This window comes from Sapajus apella, unplaced genomic scaffold (assembly GCF_009761245.1).
Source record: "Sapajus apella isolate SASKATOON/1434 unplaced genomic scaffold, GSC_monkey_1.0 scaffold25, whole genome shotgun sequence".
Taxonomy (NCBI): domain Eukaryota; kingdom Metazoa; phylum Chordata; class Mammalia; order Primates; family Cebidae; genus Sapajus; species Sapajus apella.
The window spans coordinates 16583078-16606305 of record NW_022436965.1 but is presented as its reverse complement, the minus strand read 5'-3'; the positions used below and the strand labels follow the sequence as shown (position 1 = coordinate 16606305).

The 23228-nt window shown below is 36.8% G+C and overlaps 2 protein-coding genes and 1 non-coding gene across 5 annotated transcripts in view; 1 reads left to right on the top strand and 2 right to left on the bottom strand.

Annotated features, from left to right (window-relative positions):
- The window catches only part of ANKRD45 (ankyrin repeat domain 45), a 59431-nt gene that overhangs the window by 12570 nt on the left and 23633 nt on the right, over positions 1 to 23228 (bottom strand). For all 3 annotated transcript variants that reach the window (XM_032291359.1, XM_032291361.1, XM_032291360.1), the window contains 3 exons: positions 22025 to 22361; positions 19311 to 19478; positions 762 to 856 (listed from right to left, as the gene is read on the bottom strand). In XM_032291359.1, the coding sequence (XP_032147250.1) occupies positions 762 to 856; positions 19311 to 19478; positions 22025 to 22346 (585 nt within the window). In that variant the 5' untranslated portion in view covers positions 22347 to 22361. The remainder of the gene's footprint in view (positions 1 to 761; positions 857 to 19310; positions 19479 to 22024; positions 22362 to 23228) is intronic.
- Positions 13343 to 14877, top strand: TEX50 (testis expressed 50). Its single transcript, XM_032291363.1, has 2 exons — positions 13343 to 13666; positions 14633 to 14877. Exons 1-2 carry the CDS (start codon positions 13343 to 13345, stop codon positions 14843 to 14845), a joined length of 537 nt encoding a protein of 178 aa, XP_032147254.1. The 3' UTR covers positions 14846 to 14877.
- LOC116560371 lies at positions 23031 to 23134 on the bottom strand. Its single transcript, XR_004272949.1, has one exon. It is a non-coding gene; the product is annotated as a small nucleolar RNA U13 (small nucleolar RNA).

The window sequence follows — 23228 nt, the reverse complement described above, 5'->3', positions numbered from 1 at the left end:
AACTATTCCACGGGGAATGCTTAGATCTAGTACTTAGATATGTGGGAAGTGGGCTTTAAAATTGCTATGTTTATAGCTGTGTATCTTTTTTTCTCATTCTGGAAAATTTGATACATTAAAGAATATGCAGTGTATTTGTGTATATACATATATACTAAAATATATAATGTATATCTCAGTTTTGAAGCAAAATAATGAAATGAACATTTCCATTTTATTATTTTGGACCCTACTACTCAGCAGAAGAACCAGAACGCTACCAATACTATTAATGCAGCTTCTGTCCCTCCCCATCCCACCTTCTTGCCTGCCTTCAAGAAATAACTATGATCTGTGCTTGCCCCCTTTGCTCGGCTTCTTAAACAGTTTTACTCCTAAATGTAGGTATCCCTAAATTATATAGTTTGATATTGCTTGTTTTTGAGCTTGATCAAAATCTATGTAGTCTTTGATTAGTTTTTTTTTTTGTTTTTTTTTTTACTCAATATTACATTTCTACGATTCAGACATGTTGCTGGGTATGATACTACATCTCTATGTCACTCTTTAATACTATTTCTTTTAGTTTTGATCAGACTATCCTCTATTAGTAGTTTATAAAAAGAAGAAGGGAAGGTAGGAGGGCAGAAGGAAAGAAAGAGGGAGGAGGGAGGAAGTAAGGGCCACAATCTGCCTTTAAAACAAAACAACAGTGTGGAAATTAAACTGTAAGACAAAAGTCTCAAAGCACTTCAGAACAAGCAATAATCACAGTACAGTACCTTGTCTTCCTTAAGGAGCTTCCCTGATCCCTTTTCAGTGTCAGTAACGGCTAAAGAGACTTTTGCAATATATTTTTTCAGAGTCAGCCTTGCATCTGAAAGAATGGACAGAAACACACACAATGACAAGACAAAGACAAGAGGCAGGGCAAGACAGTCAAATGGAAGCCTCCAGTGTCCACCCCACCCAAGAGAAACACCAAATTGAACAACTGCCCATACAAAACAGCACCATCATGAGAACCAAAAATCAGATAAGCCATCACAGGACCTCATTTTAACATCAGACTAAGGAAAGAGGCACTGAAGAAGGTAGGAAAGACAGTCTCAAACTGCCTTTACCGCACTTTCTCTGTACCCTTGGCAATAGTCACATGGTGCAGACAGAGAATCTGTACGCTTCGGAGAGGCAGAGCACAGTGATTGTGGGACTTTGCACTATAGTTCAATGCTTCCCTGTCATACTGAGAAGCAACATCGGGCAGAATTCAGCTAGCACCCATGAAGGAAACATTTAGACCAGCCCTAGCCAGGGGGGAAGCACACATCCCAGCAGTTGGAACCTGAGTTCCAGCAGGCCCCACCACTACAGGCTAAAGTGCTATGGGGTTCTAAATAAACTTGAAAAGTCATATAGGTCATGAGGGCTGCAATTCCTGGGCAAGTCCTAGTGCTGTGTTGAGATCAGAGCCAGTAGACTTGGGATGCACAGGACCTAGTGAGACACCAGCCTGAGTGGCCATGAGAGTGCTTGCTACCACCCCCTGCCCATCCTAGGGAGCACAGCTTACAGCTCTGGGAGAGACTCCTTCCTTCTGCTTGAGAAGAGAAGGAAAAGAGAATAAGACTTTGTCTTGGAACTTGGATACCAGCTCAGCCACAGTAGAATAGGACACAAGGCAGAGTCCTTAGGTCCCCTTTCCAGGTCCTAACTCCAAGGTGACATTTCTAGACATACCCTGGGCCAGAAGAAAACCAGCTGCCTTGAAGGGAAGGACCCAGTCCTGGCAGGATTCATCATCTGCTGACTGAAGAGCCCTTGGGTCCTGAATAAGCAGCAGTGATACCCAGACAGTACTCACCATGGACCTTTGGTGAGACTCAGAGCCATGCTGGCTTCAGGGGTGACCCAGAACATTCCTCAGCTATAGTAACTATGGGGAGAGACACCTTCTGCTTGACAAAAGGAGAGGAAAGAGTAAATGGGACTTTGCCTTGCAACTTGAGTACCAGCTCAGCCACAGTGGGGTAGCACACCAAGCAGGATCCTGGGGTCCCTGATTCCAAGCCTTGGCTCCTGGAGGGCATTTCTGGGCCGGGCCTGGAACAGGGGAGAGCCTGCTGACCTGAAGAGAGGGGCCCATGCTTGACAGCATTCACCACAGGCTGACTGTAGAGCCCTTGGGCCTTGAGTGAGTATCAGCAGTATCCAGGTGGTACTTGCTGTGGGCCTGGGCAGTGGTGGCCACAGGGAGAGACTACTCTGCTGGAAGAAAAGGGAGGGGAAGAGTAGGAAGGACTTTGTCTTATGGCTCGGGTGCCAGCTCAGCTGCAGTAGAATAGAGCACCAGGTAGATTCCTAAGGTTCTTGACTCTAGGACTTGACTCCCAGATGGCATCTCTAGACCCACCCAGGGCCTGGGAGACCTTGCTGCCATGAAGGGAAGGACACAAGCCTGGCTGTATTTGCCAACTGTTTATTGTAGGTCATTAAGCCTTGAGTGACTATAAGCAATAACCAGGCAGTGGTCACCATAGGTCTTGGGTAAGACCCAGTGCTATGCTGGCTTCAGATCTGACCCAGGGCAGCCCCAGTGGTGGTAGCCACATGGGTGCTTGTGTCACCTTTCCCCCAGCTCTAAGCAGCTCAGTGCAGAGAAAGAGAGACTCCGTTTGTTTAGGGGAAAGTAAGAAAAGAAGAACTGCTGCCTGATAAACCAGGGCATTTTCCCTGGTCTTACCCAAGACCACCAAGACAGTATCTCTACAAGTCTGCAAGAGCCACAACATTACTGAGCCTTGGGTGCCTCCTAATGCAGATATGGCTAGAGTAACCAAAAACTTATAATAAGATCATAATAAGTCCCTTCAAATACATAAGAAAGCCTTCCCCAGAAGGACAGGTACAAACAAGCCCAGACTGCGATAACTACAATAAATACCTAGCTCTTGAATGCCCAGATGCTGATGAACATCCACAAGCGGGAAGATCAGTCAGAAAAACAGGACCTTATCAAACAAACTAAATAATGCCCCAGTGACCAATCCCAGAGTGAAAAAGATATGTGATCTTTCAGACAGATAATTCAAAATAACTATTTTGAGGAAACTCAAAGAAATTCAAGGTAACACAGAGAAAGAAATCAGAATCCTATCAGATAAAATTAACAAAGAGTTTGGAACAACTTAAAAGAATTAAGCAGTAATTCTGGAGCTGAAAAATGCAACTGACATACCAAACAATGCATGACAGTCTCTTAACAGTAGAATTGAACAAGCAGAAGAAAGAACTAGTAAGCCTGAAGACAGGTTATTTGAAAATGCAGTCAGAGGGGACAAAAGAAAAAAATATATAAAACAATGAAGCACTCCTATAAGATCTAGAAAATAGCCTCAAAAGGGCAAATCTAAAAGTTACTGGCCTTAAAGAGGAGGTAGAGAGAGATCAGGGAAGAAAATTTATTCAAAGGAATAATAAAAGAACTTCCCAAACCTAGAGAAATATATCAATATTTAAGTACTAGAAGATTATAGAACACCAAGCAGTTTTAGCCCAAAGAGACTACCTCAAGGCATTTAATAATCAAACTCCCAAAAATCAAGGATAAAGATCCTAAAAATAGCAAGAGAAAAGAAACAAATAACATATAATGGAGCTCCAATACATCTGGCAACAGCCTTTCTGTGGAAACCATACAGGCCAGGAGAGAGTAGCATAACATATCTAATGTGCTGAAGGAAAATAACTTTTACCCTAGAACAGTATATCCAAGAAAATATCCTTCAAACATATCAGAGAAATAAAGACTTTCCCAGGCAAACAAAAGCTGGGGAATTTCATCAACACTAGACCTGTCCTAAAGGAAATGCTAAAGAGAGTTTTTCAATCTGAAAGAAAAAGATGTTAATGAGCAATAAGAAATCATCAGAAGATATAAAACTCACTGGTAATAGTAGGTACACTGAAAACCACAAAATACTACAACACTGTAATTCTGGTGGGTAAACTACTTATATTTTGAATAGAAAGACTAAAAGATGAACGTATCAAACATAATAATTTTCAAGACATAGTACAATAGGATATAAATAAAAACAAAAAAGTTAAAAGTTGGGAGGGAAATTAAATGTAGTTTTTATTTCTTTTATCTTTGCTTGTTTGTTTATACGATCTATGTTAAGTTGTCATCAGCCTAAAATAACGAACTATAAGATACTATTTGAAAGTCTTATGGTAATCTCAAATCAAAAAACATACAACAAAGCCGGGCGCAGTGGCTAACAACTTTAATCCCAGCATTTTGAGAGATCAAGACAGGCAGATCACTTGAGGTCAGGAGTTTGAGACCAGCTACTAACAATACAAAAATTAGCCAGGCGTGGTGGCGCATGCCTGTAATCCCAACTCTAGGGAGGCTGATCACTTGAAGCCAGGAGGCAGAGGTTGCAGTGGGCCAAGATTGCACCACTGCACTCCAACCTGGGCAACAGAGTGAGACTCTATTTCAATTGAAAAAAAAAAAAAAAACAAACAAAAAACAAAAAACAGAGACACAAAAAATAAAAAGCAAGAAATTAAAACATACTACCAGAGAAAATCACCTTCACTAAAAGGAAGACAGAAAGGAAGGAAAGAAGAAAGAGAAGACCACAAAACAACCAGAAAACAAATAACAAAATGGCAGGAGTAAGTCCTTATTTGTCAATAATAACACTGAATGTAAATGGACTAAATTCTCCAACCAAAAGACATAGAGTGGTTGAAGAGATAAAAGTCAAAAATCCAATTATTTGTTACGTATAAGAAACACACTTCACCTATAAAGACACACATAGATGGAAAATAAAAGGATAACAAAAGATAGTCCATGCCAATAGAAACCTAAAAAGAACAGGAGTAGTACACTTACATCAGACAAAATTGATTTCAAGAAGAAAACCACGAAAGAGACAAAGAAGGTCATATATAACAACAGAGGGGTCACTTCAGAAAGAGGATATAACAGCTGGGAATATACATGCACCCAACACTGAAGCACTGAGATATTTAAAGTAAGTATTATTAGAGCTAAAGAGATAGACTCCAATACAATAATAGGTGGAGACTTCAACACCCCTCTTTCAGCATTGGATAGATCATCCAGACAGAACATCAAAAAAGAAACATTGGACTTAATCTGCACTATAGACCAAATGGATCTACTAGATATTTACAGATCATTTCATTCAATGACTGCACAATGCACATTTTTTTCTCCTCAGCACATGGATAATTCTCAAAGACAGACCGTATGTTAGGTCACAAAACAAGTTTCAAAAAAATTAAAATTATAATTATATCAATTAATAAATTAATTTATTTAATTAAAATTAAAATTATATGAAGTATTTTCTCTGACCACAATGGAATAAAGCTAGAAATCAATAACGAGAGGGATTTTAGAAACTATACAGCACATAGAAATTAAACAATATGCTTCTGAATGAACAGTATGTCAATGAAGAAATTACTCATAAGGAGGAAATTTTTTAAATTCCTGAAACAAATGAAAATAAAAACACAGTATACCAAAACTATGGGTACAGTGAAAGCAGTACTAAGAGGAAAGTTTATAGCAGTAAGTGCCTATATTAAAAAAAAAATACAAAAACTTCAAATAAACACCTTAACAATACAATTTAAAGAATTAGAAAAGTAAGAGCAAAGCAAACCCAAAATTAGTAGAAAAAAAGAAATAAAACAGATCAGAGCAAAAATTAATGAAATTGAAATAAAAAAATAATTCAAAAGATCATTGAAATGCAAAGTTGGTTTTTTGGAAAAGATAAACAAAATTGGCAAATCATTAGCCAGACTAAGAGAAAAAGAAAGCCCCAAATTTTAAAAATCAGAAATGAAAAAGAAGGCATTACAACCAATTCCACAGAAATTCAAAAGATCATTAGAGGCTATAAGTAAATATATGCCAATAAATTGGAAAACTTAAGATAAATGGATAAAGTTCTAGACACATACAACCTACAAGATTAAACCACAAAGAAATCCAAAACCTGAATAAACCAAGTATAAACCAAGAATAAACAAATAATGAGATCAAAGCTGTAATAAAAAGCCTCCAGGCAAAGAAAAGCCCAAGACCTAATGGCTTCATGCCAAATTTTACCAAATACTTAAAGAAGAACTAATACCATTCCTACTCAAACTATTCTGAAAAATAGAGGAAGAACAAATACTTCCAAACACATTTTACAGAGCCATTATTACCCTGGTATCAAAACCAGATAAAGACACATCAAAAAAACAAAAAACAAAAACTACAAGCCAATCTCCCTGATGAACATTGATGCAAAAATCCTCGATAAAATGCTATCACACTGAATTCAACAACAAATTTAAAAGATCATTCATCATGACTATCATCGTGATGACCAAGTGAGATTTATCCCAAGGATGCAATGATGTTTCAACAAATGCAAATCAATTAATGTGATACATCATATCAACAGAATGAAGGACACAAACCATAGGATCATTTTAATTGAGGCTAAAATTTAATATCCCTTGATGTAAAAACCCTCAAAAACTGGGAATAGTAGGAACATACATCAACACAACAAAAGCCATACATGACAGACCCATAGCTGGTGTCGTGTAGCCAAAACTAAAAGCCTTTCCTCTAAGATCTGGAATAAGATGAGAATGCCCACTTTCACCACCTTATTCAACATAGTGTTGGAAGTCTTACCTAGAGTAATCAGATAAGAAAAATAAAATAAAATGAAGAGCACCCAAATTGGAAAAGAAGAAGTAAAATTATCCTTGATGCCAGCTGATATAATTTTATATTTGGAAAAATGTAAAGAATTCACCAAAAAACAATTAAAACTGATAAAGAAATTCAGTAAAATTGCAGGATATAAAATCAACATGCAAAAATCAGGAATATTTCTATAGGCCAACAGTGAACAATCTGAAAAAGAAATCAAGAAAGTCATCAAATTTACAATACATACAAAGAAAATAAAATACTTAGGGATAAACGTCACCCAAAAAGTGAAAAATATCCATAACAAAAACTATAAAAGACTGATGCAAGAAACTGAAGAGGACACAAAAAATGGAAAGACATTCCATGTTCATAGATGGAAAGAATCAATATTGTTAAAATGTTCATACTACCCAAAGCAATGTACAGATTCAATGCAACTCCCATCAAAATACCAATGACATGCTTCACAGAAATAGAATAAACAATCCTAAAATTTATATGGAACCAGAAAAGACCCAGAATAGCCAAAGACATCCTGGGCAAAACAAAAATATAAAAACTGAAGGAATCACATTACTTGACTTCAAATTATACTACGAGCTATAGTAACCAAAACAGCATAGGACTGGTCTAAAAACAGAAACAAAGACCAATGGAACAGAATGGAGAACCCAGAAATAAATCCATACATCTACATTGAACTCACTTTTGATAAAGGTGCCAAGAATACATTGGGGAAAGAATAGTCCCTTCAATAAATGGTGCTGGGAAAACTGGAAATCCATATGCAGAAGAATGAAACTAGACCCCATCACTCACTATATACAAAAATTAAATCAAACTGAATTAAAGACTTAAATATAAGACCTCAAACTATGAAACTACTGTAAGAAAACATTTGGGAAACTCTCCAGGATATTGGTCTGGGCAAAGATTTTTTTTTCTGTAATACTCAATAAGCACAGGCAACCAAAGAAAAAATGGACAAATGAAATTATCATGTTAAAAAGCTTCTGCACACAAAGAAAACAATCAACAAAGTGAAGAGACAACCCATAGAATGGGAGAAAACTACCCATCTGACAAGAGATTAATAACCAGAATATATAAGGAGTTCTAACAACTCAGGAAAAAATCTAATAATCCTATTTTTATAATAGGCAAAAGATGTGAATAGACATTTCTCAAAAGACATACAAAATGGCAAACCAGTATATGAAAAGGTGCTCAACATCATTGATCATCCAGAGAATGCAAATCAAAACTGCAATATCTCATATCACTGCAATTAAAATGGCTTTTATCCAAAAGACAGGCAATAACAATTGCTGGCAAGGATGCAGAGAAAAGGGAACCTTTCTACATTGTTGGTGAGAATGTAAATTAGCACAACCACTGTGAAAAACAGTTTGGAAGTTCCCCAGAAAAACTAAAACTATAACTACCATACAATCCATCAACCTTACTGCTAGGTATTAACATATACTCCACAGAAAGGAAATTAGTATATCGAAGAGATGTCTGAACTGGCATTTTTTTTTACAACACTGTTCACAATAGCCAAGATTTGTAAGCAATCTAAGGGTCCATCAACAGATGAATTGTAAAGAAAACATGGTACATATACGCAATTGGGGTACCATTAAGCCATAAAAAAGAATAAAAGCCAGTCATTTGCAACAAAATGGATGGAACTAGAGATCACTAAATTAAGTGAAATTTAATTTAAGCCAGGCACAGAAAGACAAACCTTGCATGTTCTTACTTGCTGGTGGGAACTAAAACTTATAACATTTTGCTGAGAGAAATAAAACACAAATAAATTCAACAGCTTACTGTATTCCTAGATGGGACAACTGAACATTGTGTAAATTGTACATTAGTCCCAAATTAAGTTAAAGGTTGATGTACTGGTTTCCTGTAGCTGCTATATCACATTACCACAAATTTGGTACCTTAAAACAACACACATTTATCCTCTGACAGTTCTAGAGGCCAGAAGTCTGAAACTGGTTTCACTGAGCTAAAGTCAAGGTGTTGGTAGGGCTGATTCCTTTTGGAGGCTCTCAGGGAAGAATCTGTTCTTTGCCTTTTTCTAATGGCTTCAATTTCTAGTATTCCTTGGCTATAGTCCCTTCCTCCATCTTCAAATACGTCACTCCAATCTCTGCCTCCATCACCAAATCATCTTCTCTTCTGTATCAAATTTCCCTTGCTTCCCACTTATCAGGAGACTGTCATTACATTTAGGTCCCACCAGGATAATCCAGGATAATCTCCCCATCTCAAGATCCTTAAGGATCTGCAAAGTCCCTTCTGTCATGAGGTAACATTCACAGCTTCCAGGGATTAGGACCTGAATACCTTTGATAGCCATTATTCAGCTAACCACAATCTGCCCTCTGCCCTACTTCCTAAAATTCACATCTATCCCACATGGAAAATATATTCACCCATCTTCAAATCCCCCAAATTCCAGACCTGTTACAATATCAACTCATGTCTAAATTCTCATCAAATGTCATCATTTCAGAAGTCTCAAATCTTATAATCTAAATCATCTAAACAAGGGATGAGTGAGACTCTGGGTATGACCCCTCCTGAGGCAAAATTCACTCCGTTTATGGATCTGTGCAACTAGAAAACAAGTTATCTTCTGAAATACAACAGTGGTACAGGCACAGAATAACCGTTATAGACATTGTCATTCAAAAAGGGAGACAAGAAGAAGAAGACAAGAATCACTGCTCCCAAGGAATTCTGATATCCAGCAGGGCAAATTCTATTAGATTTCAAGGCCTGGGAATAATACTCTGTGACTCAAGACTCTGCCCTCCGGTCCTGAGGCTTTACCTCTGGGCCTGAGGTTCTTCCTGAGTCATCCTTCCTTGTTCATGAAAGATATCATGTGTTTGCAGCTGAATAGTTTTATCAGTCTATTTCCTGCCTGTAGAATTTTGGGAGTCCAGTGTCCCCTTTTTCATTTTGTCCTCTGTCTGCCTCTTTATCCAAGCTGGAGTTTCTGCTGATATACCATTCTCAAACACCTTCTGAGTTTCCCTGCATGCCACAGAGATTCATTCCATTAGACAAGGGGCTCCTTCACAGATATTTTGGGAATAATCTTATTTCTCCTACTGACTTCTGCTGAGATGGTTAAGGGGATCCATTTATCACATACCTAACCTCTTCAGCCACCTTCTTGGCTTTCTCTCCAGAGCATACTTTCTTGGCAGTCAGTCTCTTCATTTTAGCCCTTTTTATAATCTGGATAGTCTGAGAATTTCCCAAGTCATCAGAACCTGTTCCCCTTTTGCTTAAAAAATTCTTCCCTCAACTTATCTCTCTCCTCTCACAGTCTACTATAATGAGTAAGAAGAAACTGGGTCATACCTTCAACATTGCTTGGAAATCTCTTCAGCTAAATATTCAAGTTCATCCTTGAAAGTTCTGCTTTCTACATAATGACAGGACACAATTCAGCTAAGTTTCTGTCACTATGTAGCAAGACTGCCTTACCCTTCAGTTTCTAATAACATGTTCCTCCTTTCCTTCTGCATCTTCACCAGCAGCACCTTTATCACTTATATTTCCACCACTATTCTGTTAATGATAATTTACATATTCTTTAACACAATAAAGGTGTTCTCAACTGTGCTCTTCATTTCCTTCTGAGCCCTCAACAGAGGCAGCTTTAATGTCCACATTTCTGCCAACAGACTATTCAAGGCAATCTAAACTTTTTTCTATCATGCAGCTCAAAATTCTTCCAGCCATTTATCCATTATCAAATTCCAAAGCCACTTCTACGTTTTTAGGTATTTGTTATAGCAGCAACCCATTTCCAGGTACCAAAATCTGTACCAGTTTCCTATATCTGTTGTAAAAAAAAAAAAAAAAAATACCACAACCTTAGTGGGTTAAAACAACAATTTATTCTTTTACAGTTCTGGAGGCCAGAAGTCCTAAGTCGGTTTCACTAAACTAAAGTCAAGGTGTTGCCAAGGCTGATTCCTTCTGGAGGTTCTGAGATCTGTTCCTTGCCTTTTCAGCTTCTGGCCACTATCTATATTCCTTGGCTTATGGCCCCCTCCTTCTATCTTCAAAGCACATCATCCCAATCTCTGCTTCCATCATTACATCACTTTCTTCTCCTCTCTATCAAATATCCCTCTACTTCCCTTTTACAAAGGGCAGTTATGATTACATTTAGGGCCTATGATTATCTAGCCCTGGATAATCTCTCCATCTCAAGATCCTTACCTTAATCACATCTGTAAGTCCTTTTTTGAGATATAATATTCAAAGGTTCTATGGATTCTGACCCGAATATCTTTAGGGTTATTATCCAGCCTACCACAGTTGGTACATACTATCTCATACAATTCCAAACAATAATATTTGAGAGACTTGATGAAATCACTCTAAAGTTCAATTGTGTTATCTCTAACACCTAACAATCTCTTTAAGCCTCATTTGCTATCCACAAAGTGGACATAAAAATTTCTTCCACAGTTGAATTCAGACCCATATTTGGAATAGTATTAAAAATTATGAAGAAGATAACTGGTCATCTTGCTTCTTACTCCTCACAGCTTTAAATATATCATTCAACTTGCAAGCAGAAATAATTCCCTAAGCTTGAATCCAAGGTTTAGGTTTTGGCTCCACTAGTTGGGTAGACTAGAGTCAGTGGTGGTTCCAGAATTTCAATAAAAGATGGAGTTTAGGAGAGAAATTAGTTGGAAAATGGGACTAGGAAATTTCTCATGAACTGCATTTACATAATAAGCACACTGTTTTTACTGAGAGCACACATTTATTTTGGGCAACTTAGCAGAGCAAGAAGCTTATCATAAGCACTCCCTTAATGCCACCATACCTTAACCACACTAACCTTAGTTTCCTCATCTATACAACTAAAGTATTTTAGTACAATCCTCATAGTTGAGGATTAAAGTATATGGTATACACCACATACTACAGTACATAGTATAATGCATAATGTAATATAATATAGCATATAGTATATGGAGTATACTGCAAAATATAGTATAATGCATACAAATGTCTTGGCACAGTGCCTGGAACATAGTACAGCATTCAATAACTTTCTTATTATGTCATTCCTCTTCTCAAAACTCCATAACTGACTTCCTATTGCCTGCTGAATAAAATACAGGACCCTCCAAAATCTCTCTAGCCACAAACTAGCTTTTCAGCTTCATCCCTTCAACATTCATTCAGTGATCCTATCCACTATTCAGTTCCCGTTCCTTCTGCCCCCAGATATCAACATGGTTCCCTCCCTCCGCCAGCCCCTTCTGGTCTCTGCTCAAGCATCACGTTATCAAAAAGCCCTCTCCTAATTTCCCTCTACAAAATAACACACACACTCACTTACTTGCTAGCAACTTCCTAAACACCTTCCCACTCTATTTTTCTCCATAGCACTTCACAGATATAGACATACAGATTTAGATAGATAAAATTATTTTCTATATCCCCCTACTAGAAAGTAAGCTCCATGAAGGTAATGATTCTGTTTGGGGCTACGTTGTATATTCTCAGCTCCTAGAACAGTGTTTAGAACAGCCAGCACTCAACAAATAGTTGTTATATGAATGCTTACACAAAATGCCTTTGCTTATTATGTTTCCCCAATCTTAGATGCCCTCTCTACACTGACACCTACCAAAACTCTACTCATTCTTCAAAGCCCCCTCACATATATCTTTTTCTGTGAAATTTCCTAATTCTCCCAAGTGGAACTCATTGCTCTCTCAACAGTTAACTGTTTATAATTTTATTTAGTTCTCATTTTGCTGAATGAGAACTATTTATTTTTTATAATAAAATAAGAATTATTTTAATTATTATCTTGGTTTTTGCTTTTATTTCTAGATTGTACACTCTTTAAAGGCAAGGTCTATGTCCCATCTTTTTATCATATATCACAGCACCTTCCTCACCCCTTACCTGACAGCACATCACCACCACAGGAATATATTATAAGAGGCAGGTACTCAATATTTGTTGAACTATTTGAAGGGAAGGACATTCCCAAACAAAAAATAGAAGCAGATGCTAGGTTATGTGAAGTGGTATACTGTATTTTAAGTAAACGTAAAACTGAAGTCCCTCAGAGGAAGGGTTAGAGGTGATATAAGTAAGTTGTTTCCATGAGATTCTATTAATGTGACTATAGTTGAGCTAATTAGCTAGCAAAATATTAGTAAAGTCTTCATTTTTAGGAAAATTGAAGAGGCTCAAACCATTCTGGCAAAACAACAACAATAAAAAAGTATCTTTAAGAAACTCAATGTGATTGGTCAGGTAATACCTTTTAGGTCCAATGTGTTTCTTTATGATGTCACTGAGCTTACTCCTGAGTCACTATGACTGATGATGTCACAATGATCATCAGTATATATTTTGCTGGGCATATTTTGCTGGCAAGGTTATATGAAGTGCTTTCTATTGAAGCACCATATTAACCAATAACTCCTGGCATTTTCTGCTGTCTCTGTTTTAGCTATTTTTAAATAGCTAAATTTTAGATAGATTTTTTTTTCTCATTGAGAAAGAAAGATGTCTTATCAAGGACTATCGCTGATTTTTTCTCTGTTGTTTATCTGCTTCATCAGGGAGACTTTCAGCATTTGTGATGGAACTATCTGGGCAAAGGTTGGATGGGAGATTCTTCCAGAAGAAGTACACTACTGGAAAGTTAAGCGTCCTCCATCTTACTGTCTGCCATATCCTCTGAATAATCTATGCTGCAACTTGGCTAACATGGATATATTTCAGAGTTGTTTATATTTCATTTATATTTCATTACAAGCTCTCTTTTTCATCTTATCTGTTTTGTCTGTGCATTACCTGTGGATGAAATGGAAGAAGCACCGAATAAAGGTGAATTAATGATATAAGTAGTAATAGTTTCAAAATCTCTAAGGGTTTAGAACATAAGATAATCAGTTACTGTGTTTTATTCCTCATTATAACCTTCCCCTAACTTCCCATTCATCCCCAGCATCTAGCACAATGTCTTGCTCATACTAGGTGTTCAACAAATGTGTATTGAATTAGAAGGTTCTTAAAATCATCTAGTCTCCTCTACTTAAAGTTACAAAACACACAAAAAAAAGTAATGTACTACCAGGAGGAGAATGTATGGGAAATCAAGTTATCTGTCTGGGTCCTGAGGTACGCCATTTGCTCTTTCTCAGTTGCCTCATCCATAAAAGGATCTGGAACAAGAGATCTCTTAGAACCCTTCCAGGTGTATCTAAGAAATCTAAGTACAAAGGTTTGACATGTAGTTTTTATATGGGTTATAACCTAATTTCTAATATTAGAACAATTTTCTGGGAAATAGAGCTTTTAAACTATTATATAATTTCCCACTTCACCAATTGATGACACCATAGTTTGAGAGACAATCTTAAAAGCTCACTGATCAAACAAACAAACAAAACCTCACTGACCTTCAGAACAATTAGATATTTATAAATGTTTTCTTATTTTTAAAATGACTGTGACTTTATGGTATTATACCTTCAGGTTCTTTAGTAAAGGAATATATTTTGCTAATCAAATAATTTCTCCCAGCAAAGTACCCTAACCATGGAACACACTGTTTGCTGATGGTGATAATGATCATATATGTGGCATATAGATAACATTTCTTCTGCACTTACACCTTTCTTCTATAGTGACCATCCTTTTGCATAAACAATTGATGTGTGCTGTTTTCATAAAGTTTAAGTTTATACATTTAGAACACAAATTTAATTTGAACCATATTATTAACTATACTATAGTATTGAACTATAATATTTTATGTAGACAAAATCTATATTGTTTTTCTCCTTTTAGCTGAAAAACCAATCATCCTCAGAAAAATCTGGTAATGATCTAGAAAGTCCATCCATCCAAGACATTGACCAAATACTCTACAGACTGGCGACTGCAACGTCAATGATATCGAAGATCTTGGAGCACAAGTCTTACCATCCTTCCTCTAATAAAATTAAGCACTGCAAATTAAAGAAAAAGAAGAAGACTAAAGAAGGAGCCAAAAGATACTAAATATATGCATATGCAAATGCAGCTTAGTCAAATATAGAGACTACAAAAGAAATCTATTGAGAGGATCATCTAAGGACAAAAATGGTTCTTTGGAAACCTTCATAAATTTTTTGCCACAATCCTTATTGACATTTTCCAAAGAAGTCTGGGTTTAAATGCTATTTCCATTCAATTAAAAAAGAACCCAGGCTTATACTAGAGAAGAATTTACATACTATCACTGCTACATGTTTAAGCATTTTGTTCTTTTTAATGTATTAGGTTACTAATCATTAAGCAATATATGTAATAGTAGCTTAATTTAGTGTTTCAATAAATCTCTAATAAATAATATCTGTGATATGTCTTATTTTCCTGAGAAAATTTCATAACCACAGGAAGACTTCTAATTTCCTACTTCAGATTGCTAAAATAGCATGGAAATATTAAAGAATAGATTAATATTTTTAAGGATAAATGTTTTCATTTTCGGTATAATAAATGAATTATAGATTAGCATTTTTTAAATTTCAGACTTTTGTTGATAAGACAATTCAATTTTTTAAACTGTGGTTACCATATTTTTCAAAGAACAACTAGGAGATAGGCCTGAGACTGGGACAGAAGATTTCACTTAAAATATCTTGGAAAAATCCCAGAAAAATATATCTATAACATATCTGCCATCATTATAAGAGAGGAAAAAAACTTTTCAAAAATAATCCTTGAAACAGTAATAAACCGTACAGTTTTATAAGCAGTGGAAAAGAATAGTACTTGCCTTGGGCTATGATGGATTATAAAGGTTTATTTTGTTCCACTTTCCAGACTCTCTTAACCTCCATTCCTCCTTAGCACAACCCACCCTCACATTTCTATGCTTGTTTCATACCTTCAGAGTTCTGAAAAGTTAGATAATTCCCTCTGAGAGAACATTTATATATATTTATTTTAATGGTGAACTATTGAAGACTTTAAAAATCCCCAAACCTCTAAAACCCAAAGAAATTTATCTCTAATAATGGAATTTTCAGTAGAATGGAGATGACTCTTTGGGGTAGGGGTTTCTCAATCCTTTAAGATTCCCCAGGTAACTCCTACTCTAATTGCTAGAAGAAATAGACGTGATGTACACTCTTGATAAGATGGAATTAAATAAATGTTAAATTTTATGTTGAGTTATTTATGTTTCTGACATTCCACAGCTACATTACTATGAAACCGCATTCTGAATATGACTGAATTAAACAAATAGTAAGGCTGAATTAAATAAATGTTAAATTTTATGTCGAGTTATTTATGTTTCTGACATTAAACAGCTGTATTACTATGTAACTCCAGTATTAATTTCATCGTTGATCTGGAAACATAATACTAGTTTGCTTTTTATAGTTTTCATATCTTTTCACCAATAAGACATATAAGGTATAATTTCTCCAAGAACCTAAGGACCCAAATTAAACAGATGGATATTACAGGAAAGGAAACCAATAATACCTCACACCCATAAGCCCCAAAAATTTTTTCAGAAAAGTTATTGCAAAATTTGTCCTTGAATTGTGATTTTTAAATACTATGTGGCACATATACACCATGGAATACTATGCAGCCATAAAAAGGATGAGTTCATGTCCTTTGCAGAGACATGGATGAAGCTGGAAACCATCATTCTCAGCAAACTGTCACAAGAACAGAAAATCAAACACCACATGTCCTCACTCATAAGTGGGTGTTGAACAATGAGAACACATAGACACAGGGAAGGGAACATCACACAATGGGGCCTGTTGGGGGAGGGGTGGGGAGACTAGGGGTGGGGGGATTGGGGAGGGATAACATTAGGAGACATGCCTAATGTAGATGACGGGGGGATGGATGCAGCAAACCACCATGGCAAGTGTATATCCATGTAACAAACTGCACATTCTGCACATATACCCCAGAACTTAAAGTATAATAAAAAAAATTATTTTAATACTATGGGCCATTTTGCAAAAATGGATTTTAAATTATGGAATGTGGGCTGGGCATGGTGGCTCACGACTGTAATCCCAGCACTTTGGGAGACCGAGAAGGGCAGATCATGAGGTCAGGAGTTCGAGAGCAGCCTGACCAATATGGTGAAGCCCTATCCCTACTAAAAATACAAAAGTAGCCAGGCACATGCCTGTCACCCCAGCTACTTGGGAGGCTGAGGCAAGAGAATCGCTTGAGACTGGGAGACGCAGGTTGCAGCGAGTCAAGATCACGCCATTGCACTCTAGCCTGGGCAACAAGAACAAAACTCTGTCTCAAAAAAATATATATATATATGTGTGTGTGTGTGTGTGTGTGTGTGTGTGTGTGTGTGTGTACATATACATATATATGGAATGTGAATTTCATCTAAAATTACTAATCATGGGAGGAGTCAATTGAATTGTTTGCTATTTGTGTTTTCCTTTACTTACAGATCTAATCATAAAAACAGAAGATTTGACATATGATTGCTCATAGAAAACATTTAGTTCAAGTGGACAGTATAAAAATAATCTACAAAGCACAACCCATCTCTTTCTTCCCAAATGTGTTTCCTTCCTTTAATTTCCTCATTTCTACCAATTCTTCTAGTCCCTTTCTCATTTTATTGATGAACATGCACCTAACCACTACCAGCTGAATCTTCCTCAGGATCACTTTTATCCTCCTCCTCTTGTACATAAAAACTTTCCATGGCTCCCAGAATAACATAAAAATACCTTAGCCTGGCATTTAAGGGTAAGATGTAATAAAGGCAGTAGCATTGTTCAAGTGCTGACCACATGCCAGGTATTGTGCTAACTGCTTTATATCATCTCATTTACTTTTCACAGCAATCCCTAAAAAGTAGGAATTATATTTTGGCCCCTTTTACAGAGAAAGAAACTGAGGTATAGAGAATGTAAGCACCTTATCGTAATTCAAGCACCAAGGTCACAGAGATTTCAAGTAGGGGCACCAGTATTTAAACTCAATCTCAAGAGGACATGTACTCAGCCCCTTTGTTATTCTACTTATGTTATAGCCTACCTGTGGAAACTATGATCCCTTGCTCAATAAGACAATCTTGTCACTGTCCTCCAGCACGCCACTTTCACTCACAGCTCTAACATTTTGCTCATGCCCTTTCCCCTTCTATTGCATATTCAAATCCCATCCATTCTTCAAGGCCCAGCTCAAGCCCGACATGCTCTGACTTCCTATTCTTTCACTACCCTGTAGCACAGAATACCTGTTCTGCCAATTTTAACCTTTAATCACAGTCTTTCCAATATTTTTATAGAATTGTTGAATGTGTCCATAACTTATCATCTCCCACCTAACCAAGTATCCAGAGGGCAGGAACAACCAATTGTATCTACAGCAATACTATGTTCACAATGGGAATTCAATAAATGCTTGTACAAAAGTACATCTTCCTGAAATCTCTTTAAGCTACATTTTATAGGGCTGTGGGAAGTATATGTGTAAAATATTAGCAAAAGTCAAAATAGTACTGTTTTTTGAACTTTTTATTGAAGTATAACTTACAAACAGAAAAGTGCAAAAATTATGTGTACAGCTTAATGAATTTTCAAAGAAACATACCCATATACCAGCAACCAGGTTAAGAAAAAGAACATTACATCCCAGAAGTTTCCCCATGCCTAAGGGTAGCTATTATTCTGACTATTAGCACTATAAATTAATTTATCCTAAATAAATCTTTCTAAAATTATTGTTATAACCTTTTTATATTTGAGAAATCAAATATATTACTCAAATTATGCCATTTTTTTAAACATTTAAGGAACAATCCACTTTGCCTGAGTCTCTCAGAAAATGGCTTTGGGCTGGGCGCGGTGGCTCACGCCTGTAATCTCAGCACTTTGGGAGGCCGAGGTGGGTGGATCACGAGGTCAAGAGATCGAGACCATCCTGGTCAACACGGTGAAACCCCGTCTCTACTAAAACTACAAAAAATTAGCTGGGCATGGTGGCGCGTGCCTGTAATCCCAGCTACTCAGGAGGCTGAGGCAGGAGAATTGCCTGAACCCAAGAGGCGGTGGTTGCGGTGAGCCGAGATCGCGCCATTGCACTCCAGCCTGGGTAACAAGAGCGAAACTCGGTCTCAAAAAAAAAAAAAGAAAATGGCTTTGAACATTCAATAATCTTCTCATAGAAATTATTTTCTCACAGAAAATTATTGGTGAGAAATTTCTTATAGAAATTATTGGCAAGAAAATTATTGGTGAGACAGAAGTTGGTAAATCAACAAGCTTCCAATATGTACAGTTCCCAATAAATACAATGTTTAGGGCCAATAGCAAAATAAAGAAAAAGGGAAAATTTTCATTTATTATTGCCAACTGTGACTATGGTTGTATCTACAAATAAAACACTGTGAAAAAAGGTGACATAGCCTATAACTCATAGGAGAAAAACTCATCACATCAGTCAGTTTGCTAACCCTTGTGAGCTTCCTTACCTGCCCAGTCCAGGAATTCAACACACTCAGTCTGGGAATATTTAGCAGCAACATCTCGAGCCCTTTCTTCCCGGAAGTTCAAAGCTTCTATATCAACATCCAGTTCTACTAGTGCTTTCAAAGTTTCCAAACGACCCCAGGCTGCAGCACAGTGTAAGAGTGTGTACCCTAACAAATGGAATGAAGATGGTGAGATCAAACAGATTACATTGTTTTAGGCTAATTTACATAGTGAAAGATCCTAATGGCCAGATGCAGTGGCTCATGCCTATAATCCCAGCACTTCAGGAGGTCAAGGTGGGAGGATCCCCTGGGGTCAGGAGTTCAAGACCAGCCTAGCCAACATGACAAAACCCCCTCTCTACTAAAAAATACAAAAAATAGCCGGGCATGGTGGTGTACGTCTATAATCCCAGCTACTCGGGAGGCTAAACCCAGAAGGTGGAGGCTGCAGTGAGTCAACATTGTTCCAATGGGTGACAGAACAAGACTCTGTCTCAAAAAAAGCAACAAAACAACTATATATAGATAGATGTTTTACATATATATAGATATTTTACACACACATATATATATATATAATCAAATGTTTTTCAATTGTCATTTTCACTGAACACAATCTTGTATTATCAATCTTTTCCTTTCCATCTATTCTCTTTCTTTCTTTCCTTTTTTTTTTTTTTTTTCCCCAGAAACAGGGTCTTATTATATTACCCAGGCTGGTCTTGAACTTCTGACCTCAAGCAATCTTCCTACCTTGGCCTCCCAAAGTGCTGAGATTATAGGTATAAGCCTCTGCACCTGGCCTCCAGCAGCCTATTTCTTTACTTTCAATGTCATTAATTTATTCCATTATTTTTCTTTTACTTGCTTTTTTTTTTTTTTGGAGACAAAGTCTCACTCTGTCAGCCAGGCTAGAGTACAGTGTGGTACAATCACAGCTAACTGCAACCTCTGTCTCCTAGGCTCCAGGAATTCTGCCTCAGCCCCTCAAGTAGCTGGAATTATAGGCGTGTGCCACCATGCCCGCATAATTTTTGTATTTTTAGTAGAGAAAGAGTTTCACCATGTTGGCCAGGCTGGCCTCAAACTCCTGACTGCAGGTAATGCGCCCACCTTGGCCTCCCAAAGTGCTTGGATTACAGGTGTTAGCCACTGAGCCTGGTCTTTTCTTTTACTTTCTTCGGTTACTCTTTTTTTTTTTTTTGAGGCAGAGTTTCGCTCTTGTTACCCAGGCTGGAGTGCAATGGCACGATCTCGGCTCACTGCAACCTCTGCCTCCTGGGTTCAGGCAATTCTCCTGCCTCAGCCTCCTCAGTAGCTGTGATTACAGGCACATGCCACCATGCCCAGCTGATTTTTTGTATTTTTAGTAGAGACGGGGTTTCACCGTGTTGACCAGGATGGTCTCGATCTCTTGACCTTGTGATCCACCCGCCTCGGCCTCCCAAAGTGCTGGGATTACAGGTGTGAGTAGTTGTTCTTTTTCTAATTTGTTTAGTCAAATGCTTTGCTTACTAATTTTTTATGTTTCTTATATTCTAACATATGCATTATACCAGAATTTTAATATTAGTTGTATCCCATAGGTTCAAACATAAAGTGATGCTGTTGTCACTTAAACATTTCATCATTTTCATCATATCTTCTGTGACCAATAGATGATTTAAAGTGTATTCTTAGCCAGGCATGGTGGCTCATGCCTGTAATCCCAACACTTTGGGAGGCCACTCCCAGTGGGAGGTCAGGAGTTCAAGACCATCTTGGCCAACATGGCAAAACCCCATCTCTACTAAAAAATACAAAAATTAGAAAGGCGTGGGGACCCACACCATAGTCCCAGCCACTAGGGAGGCTAAGGTGTAAGAATCACTTGAACCCGGGAGATGGAGGTTGCAGTGAGCCGATATCATGCCATTGCACCCCAGACTGGGCAACAGAGTGAGACACTGTCTCAAAAAATGAAAATAAAAATAATAAATAAATAAAGTATGTTCTTGCTTTCAGTTTTGTTATCTTTTGTTACTATTTTCTAATTTTATTTTGTTGTAGTCACTGATCAAAGACTATATGCTACAGATTCTTTGATGCTTCTTACGACTTCATGACTCAACATATACCAATATTTTTTAAATGTTCCATGTGAGCATGAATACAATGTATATCCTGTCTTTGCTGAAGATCATGCTGATGATCATTTTTTTTTAATTTTCTACCATGACCACGTATTATATTTGCAATCTGAAAAAAAAAATACTGAATTTAAAATGCTAATTAGATGATTGCTAAAAATTAATACATCTTCAGTGGAAAGAGATAACAGCAAATCATTACACATTTACTATATACCAATTTGCTACATACCAGAACTAAAATATTTATTTTTATCCTATTTAATCCTCATTATACCCTATAAGGAAAATACAGTTATTATCCCCATTTTGCAGATGGAAAAACAGATACACAAAAAGATCAGGTAACTTACCAAATCACACAACTAATAAATAGTGAAGTCTATTGTCTAAAATATTATACTATGTAATATCAACATTGATACATTTACATGTATACACATACATACACCCATATAGATGTATATATACATATATGTAAAGTATAAAACAAGCACATCCAATATATCTAACCTTAAAGATATTACATGGCATCTTTAGGTAGTCATAAGTAATACTGATGAGAGAAAAAAGACAAAATACCTCTTGTGGTTTTTTCATTCAGATTCACACCGTATTTTGCCAAAGCTCTAATCACGTCACTTTGCCCAGCCATGCAAGCTGCATACAACAAGTTTCTCCCAACAATGTCTTCTTCTAAGAGAAGCTGCATGGCCTGTTCATGATGAGGATTCTCTGGATCCTCAAAAATCTTCTGCAAACCCTCTACATCCCCTGTGAGAGCAGGCTGTAAAAGTGGGTTCCTGGGGCTTGTTTCCTCTGGTTCTTGGGCTTCTTCTTCATCTTCTTCTTGTTGTGAGAAAAATTCTGAGCTCTCTGACTCAAGAGGTCCTTCTGACTCCATTAACTCCAAAAATACCTATGACCAAAAAAAAAAAGTGATAAAAACCTACTCAAATACATCAGTGTTTGTTTATTTATTTGCCCAGTCAACTGACAATATAGATGGTATAAAAATACTTAACTAGTTGAAAATAACTATAAAATAAGATACTTCAGCAATTCCATCAATAAAGTTTATTGTGTACCTATTATGAGTAGGTACACATAAAACAGCCTAAGTCTACACTAAAATGCTAAATGTGTGAAATAATAGTAAATTCAACAGAAACAAGAGAAGAAAGAGATCAATGTGATCTAAACTTATTAGGAAAAGATTTCAAAAGAATGTCTAAGAGACCCACCTGCCTAAATAAGAGTCAATGTATGAGAGAAGTGAGAAATATAATTAGGTTGTTGGAGCCAGATTACGAAGACTTTAAAAATTAGGCACCAATATTTAAACAGAATTCATTCACTCAGTAACATATACTGAAAGTACTGTGTAAACTACAAAAACCAGAATCAAATTTATTTCCTACTCTCAGCAAGTTACTATTTTAAGGAAAAAAATATAACATGCACAAAATAAGTGTAATAAGAGGTGACAAGCAGTAAATACCATAACAAAAGAAATGCTATGGGAGTTTAGAAGGGAGAAGATTAATTCCAGATAAAATTATTCAAGGATGTCTTTTTTTTTTTTCCACATCAGACAGGTAATGTGCCCATGTTGTAACATGGTTTAAAAGAGGTACATCTCACAAATGATCACGAAAACCCAACAATCACACCTATGAACTACAAAAGGATCTAACTAAGGATGTCTTGATAGTGCTTCAGTATGACAAAACACAATATTAAACTGGGAAAGATGCAGAAAAGAGTACCATAGTCCCTTCATACA

Excerpts from the sequence above, each read along its gene's own strand:
- TEX50 (XM_032291363.1), top strand. The coding sequence starts at position 13,343 with ATGTCTTATCAAGGACTATCGCTGATTTTTTCTCTGTTGTTTATCTGC. Across the intron at positions 13,667-14,632 it reads GGAAGAAGCACCGAATAAAG|CTGAAAAACCAATCATCCTC; the intron begins GTGAATTAATGA and ends TTCTCCTTTTAG.